The sequence below is a fragment of the Geotrypetes seraphini genome, chromosome 10 (genome assembly GCF_902459505.1).
Source record: "Geotrypetes seraphini chromosome 10, aGeoSer1.1, whole genome shotgun sequence".
In the NCBI taxonomy this organism is placed as follows: domain Eukaryota; kingdom Metazoa; phylum Chordata; class Amphibia; order Gymnophiona; family Dermophiidae; genus Geotrypetes; species Geotrypetes seraphini.
Window position 1 is genome coordinate 92,757,594 of NC_047093.1, and position 23,065 is coordinate 92,780,658.

Sequence of the window (23,065 nt, forward strand, 5' to 3'; positions counted from 1 at the left end):
TTCTTCCCCTGGAGGTTTGGCATCTTACCTTCCCATTCCTTCCCATCCTTGTGGTCTCTTACCCTCCCCATGCTACCCCTCTCCATCAGATCCAGTGCTTGCTCACCCAGCACTGCTGTAACTCTTTTACCGTCAGCAGCATGAGTGAAGTCTTCTCTCTGCTATTGCTTCCCATCTATGTGGGAACAGGAAACAGTAGCAGAGAGAGAGAGCTTCCAGGGTACCAAAGGCAGGGTGTCTACTTCACTCATGCTGCTGACGGCCTGGAGAGTTACAGCAGTACCGGGTGAGCAAGCACCGGATCCTGCAAGGGAGGGATGAAGGGAGGACTCTATATAAATACGGGGGGAGCGGGGAGGAAGACTCTGGATAGGTACGCAAGCTGCTGTAGGTTTATTAGATGTCTGGTTTCCCTGGACAAAAGTTATAAAATTAAAAAGCCACCCGGACTCCTGACATGGTCTTGAAAAAGAAGACATACGGTATCTGAGGAAACCCAGATATCTGGTAACCCTACTTTTACATAGACACTATCATTTCCTTTTCCTGCTCACCATTCCTCTCTCTGTACACCCAAGCATTGTTCTAGCGTTTGCTGTCACCTTTTCTACCTATCTGACTGACCAGATCCAGTTGAATTTTGGAAAAGAATTGACACTATCTCAGCAAAGAACTATAATGACCCCTTCTCAATTGGGAGCACCCAAGATTTTCCATCAGATTGGGAAAAGAACTGTACAAAGTGGTATGATATCGAACTATTAGGGATGAAACGATCTGTTAGACAACTCGAGAGAAAATGATTAAAATCAAAACTTATTGAGGATAAAGTAATAAGGAGAAATAAAATTAGAATTTATAAGTCAATGCTAAGGGACAAACGAAAGGCTTATTACTCGGCCAACTAGTTAATTCTTCTTTGTACGGAACTGGTCAACCTTCCTGGGGAAAAACAAGCTCTACAGGACAGACGGACTGCATTTGAGCACGGCTGGGACGAGGATGCTGGCACGTAACATCCAGACCTGCATAGACATGACTTTAAACTGATAACAAGGGGAAAGCCAATAGTCGATCTGACCTCGACACATCGGACCAAAGTATCGAGCAAGGATACTGAAACAGGAAATGGAGATAGTGGACTAGAGACAAAATGTACACTTTATGGTCATAAACCCAAAGATGCAGTACAGGGACCCGAGAGGCAATTAGAGCTAAAGAGCAAGACATGGAGGACACAGCCGGAACCAGAGGGCTATCAAAGAACAAAGAAGCAGGCAGAGGACGGGATAGACACACCACAGGAGGCAGCCCGTGAGGAGACCAGCAGGAGCATCAAACCAAGAGTAGATCCAAAAGAAAAGGTAACTAACCGGGACTTAAATTGCCTATATACAAATGCTAGGAGCCTAAGGACTAAAATGGGGGAGCTAGAAGTTATAGCCAGAAATAAGGACCTAGACATAATAGGAATCACAGAGACATGGTGGTCAGAGGACAACAAATGGGATGTGGCCCTGCCAGGGTACAAACTCTACAGGAGGGACAGGGCACACAAGAAGGGGGGAGGAATAGCACTGTATATAAAGGACTGCATTCCTTCAGCCAGAACAGAAACAACAATAAGGGCAGACAGTCTGGAGTCACTATGGGTAAAGCTGACAGGAGGGGAAGGAGCTGACATCAAATTGGGACTGTACTATCGCCCACCAGGACAGCCAGAAGCAAACGACCTGGACCTGGAGGCCGAACTGAGGCAGGTGTGCAATAGTGGAAGGGTGGTGGTTATGGGGGATTTCAACTATCCGGGAATAGACTGGGACATTGGGCACTCAAATTGCACAAGAGAAACTAAATTCCTAGAGGCGATAAGGGACTGTTTCATGGAGCAGCTGGTCACGGAACCAACGCGAGGGGATGCCACTCTAGACCTAATCCTCAACGGACTAGAGGGACCCGCAAAGGAAGTGGTGGTACTAGCACCGTTAGGGAACAGCGATCACAACATGATCCAGTACAAATTAAACATGGGAACATCAAAGGTGAAAAGAACCACTACGACAGCACTCAACTTCAGAAAAGGAAACTACAAGGACATGAGGAAAATGGTAGGAAAAAAGCTCAGCAACAGCTCAGGAAAGGTGAAGACCGTAAAGGAAGCCTGGACACTGCTTAAAGGCACAGTGCTCGAGGCACAAGACCTGTACGTCCCAAGGTTCAGGAAAGGGTGCAAAAAAAAAAAATCGAACTAGAAACCCAGCATGGATAACATCTGCAGTTAAAAAGGCGATAAGCGACAAGAAATCATCCTTCAAGAAATGGAAAAAGGAACCAACAAAGGAAAACCAGGAAGAGCACAAAAGACACCAGAAAGAATGCCATCGAGAGGTCAGGAAAGCAAAGAGAGAATATGAGGAAAGACTGGCAGGAGAAGCAAAAAACTTCAAACCCTTCTTCAGGTATGTGAAAGGGAAACAACCAGCCAGAGAGGAAGTGGGACCACTGGACGACGGAGACAGGAAAGGAGCGATAAAGGAGGAAAAAGAGATAGCAGAAAGGTTAAATAAATTCTTCTCGTCAGTCTTCACCAGAGAGGACACATCCAATATCCCAGAACCCGAGGTGATTATAAACGGAGAACACGACGAAAGGCTGGTACAACTAGAGGTAAACAAAGGGGATGTCCTCAGACAGATAGACAGACTGAAGAGCGACAAATCACCGGGCCCGGACGGCATCCACCCAAGGGTACTAAAAGAACTGAGAAATGAAATAGCAGAGACACTTCGCCTAATATGTAACCTCTCCCTAAAAACTGGGGAGATCCCAGAGGACTGGAAAATAGCAAATGTCACGCCCATCTTTAAAAAGGGATCAAGGGGTGACCCGGGAAACTACAGGCCTGTGAGCTTGACCTCGGTTCCGGGAAAGATGATGGAAGCAATGGTAAAGGACACAATCTGCGAACACATAGAAAAAAATCGACAACTGAAGGCGAGCCAGCATGGCTTCTGCAAGGGAAGGTCATGCCTCACGAACTTGCTGTACTTCTTTGAGGGAATAAACAGCCAGATGGATAAGGGGGAATCCATAGACATTATTTACCTTGACTTCCAAAAAGCCTTCGACAAGGTACCCCATGAGCGGCTACTTAAAAAGCTGTGGAATCACGGGGTGCAAGGGGATATCTACCGATGGATCAAACACTGGTTGGCAGGCAGAAAACAGAGGGTTGGAGTAAAGGCCAATACTCAGACTGGCAATGGGTCACGAGCGGAGTTCCACAGGGGTCGGTGCTGGGACCTCTATTGTTCAATATATTTATTAACGATCTGGAGACGGGGTCAAAATGTGAGGTTATCAAATTTGCTGATGACACCAAACTCTGCAGCAGGGTTAGAAACACGGAAGACTGTGAAGCCCTGCAAAGGGACCTAACGAGACTGGAAGACTGGGCAAAAAAGTGGCAAATGAGTTTTAACGTAGAGAAATGCAAAGTCATGCATGTAGGGAAAAAGAACCCGATGTTCAGCTACAAAATGGGGGGAACACTGCTAGGGGTGAGTAACCTTGAAAGGGACCTGGGGGTGATGGTCGACACATCACTGAAACCATCGGCGCAGTGTGCAACAGCCTCAAAGAAAGCAAACAGAATGCTGGGCATCATCAAAAAGGGTATCACAGCCAGGACGAGGGAAGTCATCATGCCGCTGTATCGCGCAATGGTGCACCCGCACCTGGAGTACTGTGTTCAATACTGGTCGCCGTACCTCAAGAGGGACATGGCGGTACTCGAGGGAGTGCAGAGGAGGGCGACTAAACTGATAAAAGGTATGGAAAATTTTTCATACGCTGACAGGTTAAAAATGCTGGGGCTGTTCTCCCTGGAGAAGAGGAGACTTAGAGGGGACATGATAGAAACCTTTAAAATCCTAAAGGGCATAGAGAAAGTGAACAAGGACAGATTCTTCAAACTGTGGGGAGCCACAAGCACTAGGGGTCACTCGGAGAAGTTGAAAGGGGACAGGTTTAGAACAAATGCTAGGAAGTTCTTTTTTACCCAGAGGGTGGTGAACACATGGAACAAGCTTCCGGAGGAGGTGATAAGCCAGAACTCTGTACAGGGGTTCAAGGTAGGTTTGGATAGGTTCCTGGAGGATAAGGGGATAGAGGGGTATAGATAGAACTTGAGGTAGGTTATAGAAGTGGTCAGAAACCACTTCATAGGTCGCAGACCTGATGGGCCACTGCGGGAGCGGACCGCTGGGCGGGATGGACCTCTGGTCTGACCCAGTGGAGGCAACTTCTTATGTTCTTATGTTCTTTCAGTGTAACTAACAAAGCACAATCCTCTTGGATATCCCTTCCTTCCACAGAAGATCTAGCTAGCTTTTTTAGTTCAAAGGTATTAGCTTTAAGATCTTCTAGTTCATCTTGTACTTTAGATACAGTTCCTTATTTTAACTTTACTTTAAAGGAAAGTGAGGTCCATGCAGATATGAGTTGGTCAACATTCGAAAAGCCAGATTGGTTAGATTTCACTCAGTTATTTCAAAGATTTGTACAATCTTATTGTTGGTTGGACCCTTGTCCTCCAAATTTGATGTCAGTAGCCCCTTCACATTTTAAATTGAGATTATTTGAATGGATATCCAACTCTTTAGATATGGGAAAATTTCCTTCGGAAGATAGTAACATAATAATTACTCCGATAGTTAAAAATATTAAAGAATCTGTTTCGCTACCATCTAATTACAGACCAGTTGCTTCAATCCCTTGTTTTGTAAAAATTATGAAAGTTCTTGTTCACTTTCAATTAACAAAATATTTATAACAACACTCATTACTTCATAATTTTACTTTATGGAGATTGCGAACAATTAGACCTTACTTTGAATAATAATAATAATAATAATTTTATTCTTATATACCGCCATACCCGGTGAGTTCTAGGCGTTTTACATCAATTACAGTAGTATCTGCGTTGACACGCAGATTTACAACAATTTATCAGATATAAACAATTTATCAGATGTACACAAATTATCACTTTTACTGAATCTCCTTGATTACTGTAATAGCGTTTACTTATCAGTCACTACGAAAGAGCTATCAAGACTATCATTAATTCAAAATACAGCAGTTAGACTGATTTACGGATTAAAAAAATACGACCATGTAACGCCGTTTTATTATGAACGTCATTGGTTGCCTGTGGAGGCTCGGATTTTGTTTAAGCTGGGCTGTTTTTGTTATAAGGTTTTTTATGGCTCAGCCGCAATCTATCTGACTGATAGCTTCATTATAGCCATACATAAAAATAGTAGAAAAACACATACTTTGTTTAATTTCCCACTTGTAAAAGGTTGCAAAAGTAAGAAATTCCTTACTCATGTTCTAGCATTCCAGGCAGCTTCTCATGAAAAGGAATTTCATTCATTGCTGCTTTCCGCTGATTCTTACAAACATCTCAGGAACAAATTGAAAACCTATTTTTTCCTTAACTATTTGACTAATTAATCCATTCTTTCTTTGTAATACGTTATAATTAATCATTTTTTGTAACCCTCATAGAACTTTTGGTAATGTGGTTAACAAGTACATTGTAATGTAATGTAATATACAGTTACCCCCAAGTCCTGCTCTTCTTTTTTTTTTAGAATATAATTTTTATTGTAAAGCAGTCAAATACACACAACCGTGGTCCGACATACGACCACCTAACAGGTATAACAACAAGGCAAACAGTAAGAAATACAGATGCTTCAGAGCAGAGGAGGTATAATCATAACATCCGTCATGAAGGGACACACAATCGATGGAATGAATGGGAATAGTCTCGCCAAGAACGAGTCTCAAAAGGCACTTGAAATGCTCTCCACAGGGAAAAATATACTACCCTATCACTTCCAATAGATGCCGCATGGAATTGAATTTCAAAAGCAGCTAGCTCCCGCATGTAATGGAGCCATAGAGTGAAGGGAGCGGGCTCAGGCCCTACCCAATGTAGAAGCAACAGCTTCTTCACCATTAATAGTGCTGTGTACAAAAACTTCTGATACGGTTTGGTAAAGCCTACAGCGGATACGTCCCCCATGTCACCCAACAATAAGAGGCCATAAGACCGGGGAATGGTCCGGCCGAGGAGTCCCTCAAGAAAAGGGAGAACCTGGAGCCATAAAGCCGCATGGGGGCATTCCAAAAACATGTGCAGTAGGGTGCCCCTTGCTCTCCGACAATGAGAGCAAACATCATCATCCCATAAACCCATGGCATGTCCCCGAGCCCTAGAGATGTAGGTCCGATGTAATATCTTAAATTGCATTTCTCTAAGGTCCATTGATCCCGTGAATTGAGTAAGGTTAGTAAAAAATTCCAGAAATTGGGTCTCGGTGAAATCAAGAGCTAAATCTCGAGACCACTGGGCCACAATCCTAGGCAAATAAGAGGGGGAAGCGCATTTTTTAGTATCCTATACCAAGTGGATAAGGTATTTGTCTGAGAAGGTAAGAGTGCCAAGTAAGAGTCCAATTTCCCCAATGTCCAGGTCTCTCCCCACTGTCGGTTAAGGGAAAAATAATAATGTCTGGCTTGCAAATAGGCCCAGAAATGCGAAGCCGGGATATCCCATCGGGACTGGAGGAGTGAAAACGTGGGGAAGTTCCCCGAGGTCTCATCAGAGAGATGTCGCAGGCTGACACAGCCCCGGGAGTCCCATAATTGAAACCCCGTGGTACCCATCCCCGGGAGGAAGTCTACATTACCCACCAGGGGCAAGAAAGGAGAAGCCTGTGGGGCCCGCCCCTGCTCCTTCCGCCACCACCACCACGCCCGGCGAAGCGGTTTCAGGAGAGGGAATCGGGAATCCACCCCCGGAATAGACCGGGGGGATAAATGCAATAAAGATACGAAGGAATGAGGAGTGCACCACACCTGGATCCATCCCGATGGTGAATACTTATAGTGGCCAGAGATACCCTCATGGACAAAGCGCATCAGGGAAGCAACGTTGTACCTGCGAATATCAGGGAGATTTAGGCCTCCTTGCCCAGAGTCTAGGGATAAAGTAGCAAAACTGATGCGAGCCCGTCTTTTGCGCCACAGGAAAGAAAGAAGAATAGACCGAAAGACTTGGACATCCTTATTCAGGATCCAGAGCGGTATCGTTTGAAGCGGATATAAAAGCTTCGGCAAGAGCACCATTTTGAATAGCGCCGCGCGGCCCCATAGAGAGAGGGGTAAATCCCTCCACTTCTCGCATAGAGCACGGTTAGCCTCAATATGATGGAGAACATTGTACTGATAAAGGAGATGAGATTGGGTGCTCAAATAAACGCCAAGGTAGCGCATGGGTTTCTAAACCGGCGGAATCGGTAGAGCGTCATGCCATTGCTCATGTCTATGAGAAGCCAGAGGCAAAAGTTCCGATTTGGCACAATTAACCCTAAGTCCCGAGACTTTCCCAAAATCTTGAACAAGAGAAAGAGCCTCTGGTAAGAGTAAGGGTGCTTTTTCCAAATATAACAGGATATCGTCCGCAAATAGATTGATGCGACTTTCCTTGGCTCCAACCTTAATACCGAGAAGGGAAGGATGAGATCGAATTTTAACCGACAAGGGTTCAATAGCCAGAAGAAAAAGTAGCGGGGACAAAGGGCACCCCTGGCGAGTACCTCATGCAAGCGGAAAGGGGGAAGTGAGTTGGCCATTAATAAAAAGCTTAGCCTGAGGCAAAAAATAAAGACCACGCACCCAGTCCACAAACGTGCCTTCCAACCCATAGTGCCCCATAACCCAGAAGAGGTAAGACCAAGATATGCTATCAAACGCCTTCTCCATATCAAGGTCCACTATAGCCGCCTGGTTATTTCTCCCTCTGCGAGAATAAATGGCCATCAAAGCTCTCGTGAGATTCACAGAGGCATATCTGCCAGGCACGAAACCTACCTGATCTTCATGGATAAGGAGGTGGAGATAGACATTCAGGCGTTTAGCCAGTAACGCAGCAAGCAGTTTTGCGTCTTGATTAAGTAGCGATATGGGCCTATATGAGCCCACCTGGGACGGGTCCTTACCCGGCTTGGGTAATAAAACTACATGTGCCAGATTATAGCAGTCCACACCTTTTTGGGAGTGCAGTGAATTAAAGGCAGCCGCCAGAGGGTCAGATATAACGTCAGACAAAATCTTGTAGTATTCCGGTCCGTAACCATCCGGCCCGGGTGATTTGGTCAATTTAAGGTCTTTAATACCCAATTCCACCTCAAGACGAGTTATGGGAGCACTCAGGGTCTGAACTTGAGTCGGTTGGAGCCGTGGAAGGACGATATCACTGAAAAAGCGGTCTCTATCTGCGTCTGTTGAGGGCCGCTCGGCATACAGGTCCTTGTAATACGACACGAATTGACGATGTATGTGTGCTTCAGTCGTATGTGTGTGACCCTGTGTGTCGGTAATAGCTGTGATGACTTGTCGCTTACGATAGGGGCGGACAAAACGCGCCAGCAGCCTCCCAGCTCTCCCCCCCCCCACCGATGTAAATTGTAACGACGGAAATACAGGTCCCTCTCTGCTCGCTTTGAGAGAATCGTATCTATCTGCTGTCTAAGTGTACGTAAGCGGATACGATCAGCCTCCTGTAGGGTCCCTTGGTGGCGCCTCCTCAGCTGTTGGAACTCACCCGACAGCAACAGCAATTCCGCTTCCAATTTCTTTTTCTTCCCCGCGACATATGCGATAACGAAGCCCCATAATACTGCCTTGGAAGCCTCCCAGAACAGCCCAGGATCAATGTCAGGATCAGAATTGGTATTGTAGTAATCCAACCATTTTTCCCGAAGGTATCTACGAAAACCAAGATCTTTAAAGAGGTATCCCGGGAAACGCCACGTCCGAACCGAAGAGTCAGCTGTAATTTGAAGGGATAGCGTCACAGGGGAGTGATCGGAAAGAGGAACGTCCTCTATCTCCACAGCACAAACAATGGGCAGCAACGTGGAAGAGAGCAAGAAGTAGTCAAGACGAGTGTAAAGATTGTGAGGATTGGAGTAAAACGTGTAAGTACACTCCGTGGGGTGGAAGAGGCGCCAAATATCTAATAGTCCTAACTGCGTGGTCAAAAAGTTAACTCCTTTACCCATGTGGTCCTTAGGGAAGCGTTTAGCGGGCGCACAATCTTGGGAAGGATCCGCTGTTATGTTAAAGTCGCCCCCCATGAGGATTTGGTAACCCGGGTACTGTGTCAGCCGCGACATCAACCCCGAGAAGAAACAGTGATTATATATGTTAGGAGCATATACATTACAAAATAAGTATTGCCGACCCCAGAGCTCTCCCAGCACTATGACATATCGGCCCTCTTTGTCCTGGATAACCTTATGCAATTGAAACGGGAGTTGTTTATGGACCAAAATGGCTACCCCCCTCTGACGAGTGTTGTAAGAAGAGTAGTACACCTCACCCACCCAATCCCTCCTAAGTTTCTCGTGTTCTACATTTGTGAGGTGGGTCTCTTGTAGGAAAGCAATATCGATACGTTCCCTGCGGAACCAGGAAAGTATTTTCTTCCGTTTGACCGGGGAGTGGATCCCATCCACATTAAGGGATGAAAATTTTAGATTAACCATTGTCCACCCGGCCTGGAACGACAGGAGCAGAAAAGACAGTCAGACAGTGATAGAGGTAGAAGAGCCCCCCAGCAAGGCCCTCCCCCTGCACAGCATCAAAGGGATCATGTATTGACAGATGAAGGAAATACAAAAATACCCGTGCTCTCGAGACTCCACACATACCTCCCCATTCATACCCCTCCCGATACACTCCCCCCATCCCCCCACCTCCCAGCCACCCCCCCTCCAAACTGACCCACCTTCCATCACTCTACCCATCCCGGAACCAGTGCAGAACCAGTGCCCCGCACCCCCTTCCCCCCAGAAAACAAAGTGCAGCATGATATCTATATAGTCAGCACAAGAACAACAAAAGTAAACAGACTCTCTCTGCAAATGGGACTACAAACAGAACGCCCGCCTCGGACTTCACAGCAGGCTGCAGAGGAAGAAAGTCATATCCTCTGCGCAGTGAAACAGACCCGGATCCCACGTAAGGGGCTCAACGGGTACAGGTGGTAGGAAGATGGCCATGGGGTGTGTAAGTCCAGGAGCCACAGTCCAGAGGCTGCCGGCGTCCATCTCTCTGCAGGCCCCGGCCAAAGGACATCATCCCTGCCCCGACAGCAGGGAGAAAGCCCGCTACCTCCCTGGTGGGCAAAACGAGATGTCAATCAGGCCAGCACCAACTTCAGATCCCTCAAGGAGCCGGCAGTCCCTCCAGGTATGAACGAAGCGCTGCTGGAGTATCCATCATGACCACGCCGGTGTTGGTTTGAATGCGCACCTTAGCAGGATATTGAAGGGTGAATTTAATCCCTCTGGCATGAAGCTGCGTGCAGTAGGGTGCCAAAGCCCTTCGTTTCTCCGAGAGCCGGATGGAAAAGTCCTGAAAGAGCAGAAGCTTGGTGCCGTTGTAATCCAGGGAGCGGGCTCGTCGGTATGCCTCCAAGATGCGTGCCTTAATCGCATAGTTGAGAAATCGGGCTATGACAGGGCGTAGTCTGGCTCCCTCAGCACGTGGCGCTCCAATGCGGTGTACCCGTTCTACATGCACCGGGCCCAGGGAAGCTGTGAGACCCAGGGCTTGAGGCAACCACGTGGCCACCAAATCTCCTAGCTCAGTGTCCCGGACCGACTCCGGTACCCCTATGAGCCGCAAGCTATTTCGACGGCTGCGGTTTTCAGCCTCCTCAGCCCGATCGTCCAACTGCTGGATTTTTGCTTCCAAGGCCGCCAACCGCCCATCCGCTGTGTCTGCCCGGTCTTCCTGTGCCGAGATTCGCTCCTCAGCCTGCTGGAGGCGCGCAGCTGACCTGCAATGCTGTCTTTAACTTCTTCCAGCACAGCATGTAGTTTTGATAGCTTTTCATCCAGCAGTTTAGAAAGATGGCAGACTGATACTTGCATGTCTGCCTCGTGCTGGGACGCTGCTGCCGAGATCGGGCTGGGGGCCGCCATTTTTTCGGGCTTAACTAACCTCTCCTTACCAGGCCTCGGGGTCCGTATCGGCATGCCGACCGATCGCGGCTAATCTGCGCGCCGCCGAGGATCCCACGTGGAAACAGGAGAGAGCCCGACGTGAGAAAGATAAAATCAGCGCGGTATGCGCCGACTACCTGCAAGTTGTGCGGCAGTTTCTGGGGGAAGGAGCGGAGCTCGATCTACCCGCGTCCGTTCAGCGCGCCAACGTCACGTGACCCCCAGTCCTGCTCTTCTTATGTGTACAGAAGTATTTCAACCTCAATATTGTACTGCTTCTTTGGGTTTTTGCACCCCAAATGCATGACCCAGCATTTTTAAGCATTAAATTTTAAGGCCTGTTTTACAAAGTCGTGCTAGCGGCTGCAGCGCGGTAACGGCCCCGAAGCCCGTAGAGATTTAAAGGGTTTCTGGGCCGTTGCCTCAAGGCTTTGTAAAACAGGCCCTTCTTTGCCAAATTCTAGGCCATTCTTCAGACTTCACTAGATCCCTTCTCTTGTTATCTACACCAGTGATTCCCAACCCTGTCCTGGAGGAACACCAGGCCAATCGGGTTTTCAGGCTAGCCCTAATGAATATGCATGAGAGAGATTTGCATATGATGGAAGTGATAGGCATGCAAATTTGCTTCATGCATATTCATTAGGGCTAGCCTGAAAACCCAATTGGCCTGGTGTTCCTCCAGGACAGGGTTGGGAACCACTGATCTACACCATCTGCAAATAGGCAATCTTACCAGACAGCCCTTCCACAATATTGCTTATAAAAATTTTAAAGAGAACTAGACCAAGAACCAGTCCTTGCAGCACACCACTGGCAATGCTTCTTTCCTCAAGTGAACTCCATTTACCATTTACATGATTTCATGTGTGTGCAGTCACGAGGAATAAAACTGACCTGATTTTCAGCCAAACATGGAAAAGAAAAGGGCTGAACAGTAAAAGTTTACAATGCAACAAGCAGTTTCCTCAGGTCATTATTTTTATTGCACTCTATGTTTAACCCCTCCAACATATTAAAAGCCATCAAGCTTTTATAATGGCAAACCTGTCCATCTTCCCAAAGAGACATGCCTTACCCTGATAGGACACCAAGCACCAGGTTGAGCATGAAGAAAGATCCAATGATAATGAGGGGAATGAAATAAAGCCAGTTCCAGGTGTTTCCTGCTGCATCATTTGTCTGGAAAGAAAAACACAAAGATGAGAGTTAAAAGGGATGAGTTCCCAGAAACCCACACATCATCATTTAAATTATCATGGATAACTGCCCTCGCTGGCAGCAATTGAACCACTGTAGGTGCTGGCAATCTCTTGCCCACTAAGGCTCAGAAATGTGCTTACACTACATATGGTTTCTTGATGTGATGTCAAATAGGTTGAACAAAAAAAATGTTATTGTGTATCTGGACAAATCAGGTCAATCCCATATGAAATGTGTCTTTTTCTTTTTTTGAAAATTCATTATTGCACTGCAAGCCCATACTTATGGAATGAGGAAAAAGCATGAAAATTCAATCAAATGGAAGCCCTGCAAGAAGCACATTCCTTTCACTTTTGCCTCTAGCACATTTCTTCAGATACACTTAAGACCATGAATGAAAGGCTTCTTATCTCAAATAAAAGAGTCTTTCAAGTCAGTCCCCAAGTTCCAGGACTCAAAAATCAGATCTAGTACTTCCAAGGTTTAAAAGGGATGTCAAATTTTCACATCTGTCCTAATAGATGGGATCTTCATGTTAGTACCACCTACATGTTGTTAGGAAAGTTCATTCAGGATGAAGATGAAAAAGTTGAGTACTATATGGTTTTTTAATGTACCGTATTATCTCGAATATAGGATGAGATTTTGGGGCTAAAAAAATGGCCCCAAAATATTTGGGTAATCACCCTCCCCCCTCCTGGACTTCATGCAGACTTCTGGTAGGCCAGGACAGGAGGGATCCCCTCTCATCTCCTGTCCCGGCCACCTAACAATTTTTAACTCCCCCTCCCCCCCCCGTCTGCCCACCCGCGCATATCTTTTTTGCAGACTTATCCCAGGTGGTCCAGTGGTATATAGGGCAAGAGCAATCTTTCTGCGTTCCTGCCCCGTGCCGAGCCGCTGCCTCCAATCTCGCAGTGCACCCCACAGGACCGAGCTATTCATGCTCCCTGCTCAGCCCCACACTGCTCTCCGATTGACTTCCGCCAGTTCTCATCCCACAAGAACTGGCAGAAGCCAATCAGAGAGCACGAATAGCTCAGTCCTGTGGGGTGCGCTACGAGATCGGAGGCAGCAGCTCGGCATGGGGCAGGAACGTGGAAAGATCGCTCCTGCCCCATACACCGCTGGACTACCAGGGATATATTTGCAAAAAAGGTATGTGCGGGTGGGCAGACAGGCAGGGAGTTAAAAAATTGTTAGGTGGCCGGGACGGGAGATCAGAATCCTGGTCATTTTAAATGTGGGGAGTGTTCATCTGCCCATATGCAATGGAGACTACATACATTAAAAAACCGTATATTATTCAACTTTTTCATCTTCATTCTCACACTGACTGTAAGTCTAGTGGGGTAGTGTATTGCATTCAATGTCCATGTGGAAAGATATACATAGGACAAACTCAGCGAGCAATAAAAACTAGGATTACTGAGCACTTGAGTACCATCCACACACGTAAAATGGAAGCCCCTCTCACGGCACATTGGCATGAAAATGGTCACACATTACAGGACTTAGTTTGCAGTATTATTACGAATTAACACTGAACGGTAGGGGCAATATCAGTAACATACTTTTTATTCAAAGAACAGAAACTTATCTATGAATGGGGTATAGTGACCCCCCAGAGGGATGAATAATGAGATTAAATGGCCAATGGGCAAGCACCTGACTCTCATCAAACGATAGTGTGGCGGTTTGCCGCTTTCCTGTTAGAAGTTTGTTTCGAGCTTCACCTAGTAAGTGATTCACATTGTGTTTTGATTTTAGTATGCTCTGCTTTTTTGCATTCACTTTTGTAGATGAATGTGTTTCACATTCCAGCAGAATGCATTCTTAATTTTTTATTTATAGCATGGTTTCCCTGCGTTTGGATTCTCTCTTTTGAAGCTGGCCGCGGGGTGATTTTTGGTCTTCACATCATTCCTCCTGATGAAGAATGCTTTGAAACATGGCCAGAGTTGAGGAGTGAACTAGCTTGCACAAATATCAGTGGATACGTTACATGGTGAACGTTTTTTCACACATTTTTACACATTTTGCATTTTGGTTTTTTTCTGCTGGACATACCGTCATTGGAGAAGTAGACATGTGCAACATGGCAATCTTATAAATTGAATGATATTTGAACTTGAAACAGAAAGACAAGTGAACATATCAATAAAGAAGAAGTACATCAATTATTGGTTACCCAACATATAAGTGGTTTTTATTTTATTATTTTTTGCATTCATTATTAGTACATCATCATTGCATTTACACTTCCCCCTCCGCATTCGCAGTGATAGGGGGACAGCAAGGCAGCGAATAACTTTTCATATGTTATTCGTGGTTTTTCTGTTTTTTAAAAAAAAAACAAAAAAACACAAAACCGCGAATAACCTGACCTGTTCCAGTGAAGGAAGTGCAGCTGGGAGCAGTGATTTTCTCTGTGCAACGCCAGGAGCAGCAATTTCTTGTGATGTAAATTTGGGGGCGGGGCCTTTGATCAAGAAACCATGAAAATAACTGAAACCGTGGACCACGAATATGGAGGGGTAAGTGTATCCACTTCATGACTTATGTTCTCATGTTTGTAACTCAAAACAAAAAAAGGCACCAAAGTCTAGTTTCAAAACATCGGATAGTATCACTATGGATTAGCTTTATACTACTGGTAACTATAACATTGTTAAGTTAATTTATGCATTGCTTTTTACCCGGTTTGCTAACTCATTTATTATCTTGCAGCTCTTCATGTCCCCGACCCTGAAGAAAAACTTGAAACGCGTCGGTGGGGAATGAAGCAGACCCGGTTCTAAAGCTAAGTTAACTTCACATATAGAATATCTTAAAACGTTTGGTTTTAGATAGCACCGACACTTTATAAATTATATTATGCAAATAATTGCACACGAGTTCAAAAATATCACATTATAAAAAGTTCCAATGAGGACGGCTACCACACAATTCTATCGTGTGGCATTCTGAGGAACATGTGATTTGAACATATGAATAGTGGTGCACTGGGATTTATTGTTCTCATGTTTGTAAACCATTTGAGTTCAATATGAGAGGAGAACAGGAGAACCATGCTGGTTCTTTGGTACATTGGTCTTGCTTTGCTCAAATGACCGGTATGTATGGGGGTACCGAGCACATTCATTACACATTAAAGTTGTATTTAAGCTGTATTCCACTTCTGAGGTGGTTGTAAAGATGATATGTTGATATAGTGGCATTTATATTTGACAGCTGATGTTAGTAAAGACATGCATTTCTTTGCTATGACTTCTCATAAAAATAACAGGGAAAAAAATGATTAGTGTGCATTGCACAGTAATGTGCACCATTTATCAACAGATGTACTATAGAAAGAGTGTATTATTGTTCAATAATGTGCACTATTGCAGGGGTCTCAGAGTTCTTCCTCGAGGGCCGGAATCCAGTCGGGTTTTCAGGATTTCCCCAATGAATATGCATGAGATCTATTAGCTTACAATGAGAACAGTGCATGCAACTAGATGTGATGCATATTCAGTGGGGAAATCCTGAAAACCCGACTGGATTCCGGCCCTCGAGGAGGGACTCTGAGACCTCTGCACTATTGACAACGTTGTACAAAAACAGTGGTTCCCAAACCTGGTCCTGGAGGCACCTCAGTTTGTCAGATTTTGAGGATATCAAAATTAATATTAATGAGAGATATTTTCATGTACTGCCTCCACTGTATGTAAATCTTTCTCATGAATATTCTTGTGGATCTCCTGAAAACCCGATGGGCTAGGATGTCTCCAGGATCAGGGTTCAAAACCACTGCACTAAAATGAAAATAAATTTAAAGCAAGGAAAAAAAATGAAATATCTGATTAACAAAATGGGAAAATAAAAGTTTGTGGCCTGCAGACCTCTACACATGAACTAAATTATACCATGCATAAGAACATAAGAATAGCCTTACTGGGTCAGACCAATGGTCCATCTAGCCCAGTATCCCATCTTTGTGGAGGCCAATCCAAGTCACAAGTACCTGGCAAAACCCTAAATAGTAGCATCATTCCATGCCATTGATCCAGAGCAAGCAGTGGCTTCTCCCATGTCTGCCTCAACAGCAGACTATAGACTTTTCCTCCAGGAATTTGTCCAAACCTTTTTTTAAAACCAGCTACATTAACTGCTCTTACCACATCCTCTGACAACGCATTCCAGAGCTTAACTATTCTCTGAGTGAAAAATATTTCCTCCTATTGGTTTTAAAAATATTAATCTTTAACTTCATCTGGCGCGCCTAATCTTTGTAAATCTTGATGCAGTAAAAAAAATCGATCCACTTCTACCCATTCTACACCAGGTGAATCAGACTGCATCATGCCCCTGCGCTTGTTTACAGATGCTAGGAGGTCGCTTTCCTTATTTGCCCTCCTAGCCTCCATCTTGTACTTGCATATAGCATGTCCCAATAGTGGGCACTGTATGTAGTGCAGGACCTAGTTCACATGCACCTGGCTCTGGCAGCTGCCTTAAAGCTGCCCTTGTCATTGCTAGAAGCCATCTTCATGCTGTGTGGATCTTATTACCTAGGGCTCCTTTTATGAAGCTGTGTTAGTGGTTTAATGCACGTAATAGCGCGCGCTAAACTGCCAGCCACACTGGACGCTAACGCCAGCACTGAGCGTGGGTTTCGCACGCTAAAAAGCTGCATGCACTAAAACCGTTAACGTGGCTTTGTAAAAGGAGCCCTTACTGCCGCTACCAGAACCTGGATGAAGATGCTGTATGGATAGCACTGCATGTTTATTCATTTATTACAAAAAAAAATTTCTCACCCACTTAAACCTAAGCGGTTTACAAAATACAATCATAAATATGACATGACACGTATTGTAACCCACACTGTGGACCGAGCAGGACTCCACAGCGCTCCAAGAGGTTACCATGTATCACCGCTCCTGTCCAAGCTTCACTGGCTCCCGATTATTGCCAGGGTCCACTTCAAATGCGCCTGTCTAACTTTCAAAATCCTTCACGGCATCCTCCCTCCCTTCATCCCACTCTCCTGGAACTCCTTAAATCTTAATACCACCAGACCCACTCACAAACTTAAATTATTCTTTCCTTCATTAAAAGGCATTTCCCGTGCAGGAAAACTAGGGACCTCCCTCCCCTTCAGATTCACTGAGCTCTGGAACAACCTTACCTCCCCCCTCCGGATCCTGAGCTCCTTCCAATGCTTCCGCAAACATCTGAAAACCTGGCTTTTTTCAAAAATGTAACATTTACCCCTTCCTTGGCCTTCTAAGCCCCCCAAATATCCCTCTCACTATTCCCTTTAACCTCTTTGGAGTTTCCTTTCTCTCTCAACTCTTGTAAACCGTGCCGAGCTCTACGATTGTGGAGATGATGCGGTATATAAACCTAAGGTTTAGTTTAGTTTAGTTACCTGGACGAATTACACCAGCGTGTGACCCAAAATGGAGTCACCCTGCAGGACTGGACTGCAACCAAGCAAGAACCAAAAATCATAGTCACACAAATAAGGTTTGTAAGAAAATAACTCAGCTTTATTCCTCCCTTCATAAAGGTAAGCAGTTCATAACTACAGCTGCAAAATGTCAGTAGAGTAAACATCAACAAAGCAAAAATGCAAAAAGGCAAGAAAATAAAACAGCACAAAATAAAGTCCAAAATAGCCGCTGCTTTTCAGCTCTCCCCAGAGCCAACACAAGCCTGCTCCCAAGCAGCTTGTTCAATTTGCCACCATACAGTTCAGTGTACTGGTTTCACAATGTTTGAAAGAAAATAAATAAAGCCTCTGGCAGCTTTATACTACTGCCAGGCAAGGAGAGTGTCTCAGGTTTTGCCAAGAAAAGCCTCAGTACTGGCTTTCAAAACTCCCACCCAGGGTGACAACAAAACCTCTCCCCAAAATGACACTCCTAGCTTTAGAAAAACAACCCAAAATAGTCCAAACAGGCAAACAGTCAAAAATCACCACTCACTGTTTGCAGCTGGAAATAAGGTTCACCTGCATGGGCTCAGGAAAGTTGGAATCACTCTCAGCAAAACTTTCTTGGCAATCCATGGGCAGTTCAAGATCCAGTACCAGTAGCTCCTCAGCTTGTCAAGCTTCCATTAACTCCATGGGTATAGGCCTATTACTCCTGCTTGGCCCAGGGGGTTCCTCAGGGAGGCAAGGCCTGAACCTCCTCCCCGCCTGTCTGTTCTCATCTGCTGGCTTACATACTCTAGGGGCACGCTCTACCCTGGCTGAGTCAGCAGAGTTTAATGTGGCTCTTGTGCTCCCCCGGTGGTGACTTGGGTACAGCTCACCTAACTCATCATCAGTCAGTTCAGGCTCCCTCTGGTGGTCAATGGAGATATTATCAGTATCAGGAACAGCATGTACATTCCTGATTCCTTTCCTGGATTTCTTTTGGGTCTGGCCTTGGGATCTAACTGGGACCTTGGCGGGGATACCACCCGGATGGTCACAGTATATAATCAGACAGTACATTACTAAGTTTCTCTTGCAACATATTTATTTAGTTAGTGAATGCTTCCATACTGTACATTCTGAATACAGTACATTCAGCGCTGTATATGTATTGCTACTACCAGATCCTAAGTACATGGTTTTCTTCTGAAGGCTCTACATAACCAGATTAGATGGGTAGGAGGCCTCCCAGTTGCTGAATACTGCACTTGTTGCCTATATGGCATCCTTTCAAATCCTTCTGGATTTGTACATTATGGTATGTAGCCCAGGAGCCACTGCGCATTTGTACATTATGGTATGTAGCCCATAATGTACAAATGCGGATTTGTACATTATGGTATGTAGCCCAAGAGCCAGTAAAGTGAAAAAATAAAACGGGGAATGTTCTCTCTTTGAGTTCAACCAATGTACAACAGATTAATGTGAAAGTAAATACCTGTAAGAAAGAGGAGATCCACAGGTCAATCTGGTGCCCATCTATGAACCAATCTCAATCAGGGGTCATAAAAACCTCCACGTCAATCAATGCCCTCGCAAAATTAATTTTACATATGCATAATAGTAATGAAATCAATTTTGTCATCATGAACATAGTACATACCTTAATCATATCTTTGTTAAATACACAATTGGTAACAAATATTCAACTATGTAGCAATGATATCATCATGTTCACGTGACACTTATCTTATTCAAAAATGGCGTCAGAACTCTCTTTTTGTGTGTCACCAGGGGTAGTTCTAAAAGGTGTTGGAGGCTTCCTAAAGCATAGGAGAAAGCTCTATCCTAAGGGCCAGAAAAAAAAAAGGGGGGTGGGGCAGTGTTAGTTATCATAGTATATACCATGACAGGATTTTGTGAGATCCACAATTATCTCCTATATATTTATTCCATTTTTCAGAAATCTTTGGTAGTGGGCAAAGGTATGTCAATTTTACTAGAAGCATACAGTACATGTACAGCCCTGGTCTTATGAAATATGTCAATAGTATAATGGGTACACCTCATGTCAAAATAATTGACAGCTGTCAAGATAAGGATCGATCAATCAGCGTTCACTTCCAGATTAAACCATGCCTACTTTACCGTTGATAACAGTTGTGGGTAATTCGGCCAACAGAGACGTATCCCCTCGTTGAAGTATATTAACACAATGAGGACTACAATTTTTTCCTTTAGCGCCCCTTCGCTTTGGAACAGTATTCCAAACCACCTACGCGAAATAACATGTCTTGCCAATTTTAAATCAAAGCTAAAGACATTTTTATTTCTCAACGCTTTTGACACGTAAACTGCCCTTTTAAGGGCGAACCAGTTCCTGGAAAGGTCTTTTACCTTTATTTTCCCTTCCTTTTGTCTTTTCCATAATTGTTCTTTTTCTTTCTATCAATTGTAGTTCCAACCCTCCTTCCCTTCATTTTGGTTTGTCCATGTTACTAAAAATTGTACATTCCCCAGTTCTGTAATGTACAGTGATACATAGTTTTAATATATTCTGTACACCGCCTTGAAGATATGATAAGGCGGTATAAGAAATTTTAAATAAACTTGATGTACTGTCACGCCTCAAGGAGAACCCTGCTATGAAGGTTGCTGAACTATATACAAAACCTACCAAGACCAAAGAACTCCTTCCTCGTATAAAATGTAAATTAAGACTGCAGACATTTATTTTGATTTTAAGGGTTACTTTTTTTAAAATTAGAAACAGCATAACATTCATGGTAGGAAATACAACCATGGGGGGGTATGAAATAGGATTTGAAAAGATCTACACATAACTTGTTTTTTGTTTTTTGAAAATTTCAGTACCATTTCATCATTTTGCATTAAAGGTTCAGAATACATTTCTAAAATATTTTCAAAAGGTAACCCTTTACATTGATGATGTAAAAAAAACCAAACACAGTGATAGCCACAGGCCTCAGACAATGGGTATTGTAACTGTCTGTTATGATATATGGTTTTACAGTGTTTATTGAAAAAGTTCATAATGTTGTTAGGAAAGAATAAACTATCTGGAGGTTGTCCCATAGGAATTAAAAAATTATCTTGTTCTGGTCACATAGAGGGCTAACCGGAGTTTTCCAGGTAGATTGTGTGGTCCATGCCACATTTATACTGTGTTTTGTGCTATTGTTTTTTTTTTTTATTGTATACCTTTGCACCATTTTCAAATAAATTGTAAAACAAGATAATCAGTTCCATGATTTTTTGTCTTTTGCTTTGGTGGGTGTTTACAACCAATCCCATAGGTTTCCTTGGTATTTCTTCACCAGTTAACTAGTCACTGGGCAGTACATCTAAAAAAGATTCTGCAAAACAGGGGTCCTTCTTTAAAATACGGATCTGTATGGTGTTCATGAATGATCAAAAAGAACATTCCTTCTATAATTAATTTCTATCACATTGTCGAAAATCCCATACACAATCATATTTACAATATGAGGTAAAACTCTGGAAAAACATATTTCAACCCGCAGGTTACCAGTTTTGATCAGTAAGTAGTGGTCTGTGCATTCCTGGTCAGATGATAGATCAAAGGCTAGCAGCTTATAACCTTTGTAAAACTCCTGATGATCAATCAGCAGCATGTTGTCTTTCAGATGTTTACCAGTTGCTTGAACAAATTGCATATATTCTCTCACACAATTTCCATTTTCAAAGTTGGGTTGAAGAGATTTCCCGGGAACTTGTTATATTACATTTTTTACATACAGAGCAGCCAAATTAATATCATAATGTTTAAAATTGAAAGGGTTTTTAGCATAATTACCGCTGAAAGCATCATTATCCATAAAACCCAGCATGATGAGCTTTGGCAACTGCCCCAAAAAGAGATTTTCCTGGTTAGTCACACATGCACTGGCCGGTATGCTAAACACCTTCATTCTCACATGATTTATCACAAACTTGGCATTAGCTTTCAGTACAGCTTCAGCATGTCCCAACTGCACTCCCGGAGATACTTTAATTCTCTTTACAAAGAGGGCTACATTTAGGATAAGGAGTTTATAATTTTGGTCAGCATTACTGCTCATTAAACAGAAAGAGTTTTTGTTATGAGACAACTTAATTTTAAGATCCATACCATTGATGAGCAGCTTTTCTTGAAAAAATAGATCGCTGTGTAAATGTCATAACAGCTCCACCTCATGGCTAGATACTGTAAAGTGGGCCCTTTCGGTAAAACCTACATTGCGTGCTCCTATATCTCTCACCTCGTGATGTTCAGCTGCATCCTTATAAAACAGGCCGCTTGTAAACTGATTTGAAGGCTCCTTTGCCATGATTGAGGAACAGCTCTATGAGGGCTCTGTAGGGGTAGCAGTTATTGCTCTGGCTAATCAGTTGGTCTCCTAGGGTAACATCCAATTGGCTAAAAATAGATGCATCGGGTAGTTTACCAGGGCTACTATGGCTACCGTATCAATGTCTGAATCATCTTCTTCCACAATTTTACAGATCAGATGCAGTACAGTGCTATTTAAATCGATGACTGTGACCAGCTATGTAGAAGTACAAAGGTGCTGTTTCTGGATAAAGCTGATAATGTTGGTATTTCCCCACAAATGCCTTTTTTGATACTGGTTTGGGTAGTGGCTAATTCAAACAGATCAAGTTCCAATTTAACATATTATTCAGTTTGTATGCCCTTTGTTACTTTGGTTGACCTCAATAAACATGATTTAAAATATATATATATATATATATATATCATATTTCCTAGAAAGGGCCCTTCTCTTCTTGGATCTGCAGGTGAAACTTAAGGATCACCTTCCCATAACGAAATGAGATGTGTCTGTTCTGATTCGTCTTTATTTCAAATGTGATGGTGTCGATGTGCACAGTGCGGTTTATTGTACGTGAGGGTTATAAACTTATCTCTTGACCCTGTAGCGGGAACACAATGCAACGGTTGTACAAAATGATCACCTGCTAACTAGTGCTCTACAATATCTATATACAAGTAAAAGGTATTAAAGCTGCCCTCAATATCCACAGGGAAATGAGAATGTTGTGTATTAACATTAGCCTTTACCCCCCCAAAATGGTTGCCAAATCACCCTCTGCAGAAATAACAGACATCCTCTGATTTTACTCAAATTCTTCGTGTGTTGGGGTTGTATATGATTCTTGGTAGTATTACAGGCTTATAGATGCTTCTAATGTCTTGATTCATGCTTTCCAATAATCTCCCCGTGGTCACATAATATCCTCTCTGGATTGTAAGGTGGTGTTGTGCATTTCCTTCTCCAGAGGTGACAACATACTTTTGGTCTTCCTTAATATTCTC

General features: G+C 43.9%; 1 protein-coding gene across 5 annotated transcripts in view; it reads right to left on the bottom strand.

Moving 5' to 3' along the window:
• CACNA1B (calcium voltage-gated channel subunit alpha1 B) overlaps positions 1–23,065 on the bottom strand; it is a 1,471,643-nt gene that overhangs the window by 761,407 nt on the left and 687,171 nt on the right. For all 5 annotated transcript variants that reach the window (XM_033960470.1, XM_033960471.1, XM_033960469.1 and 2 more), the window contains one exon: positions 12,169–12,272. In XM_033960470.1, the coding sequence (XP_033816361.1) occupies positions 12,169–12,272 (104 nt within the window). The remainder of the gene's footprint in view (positions 1–12,168; positions 12,273–23,065) is intronic.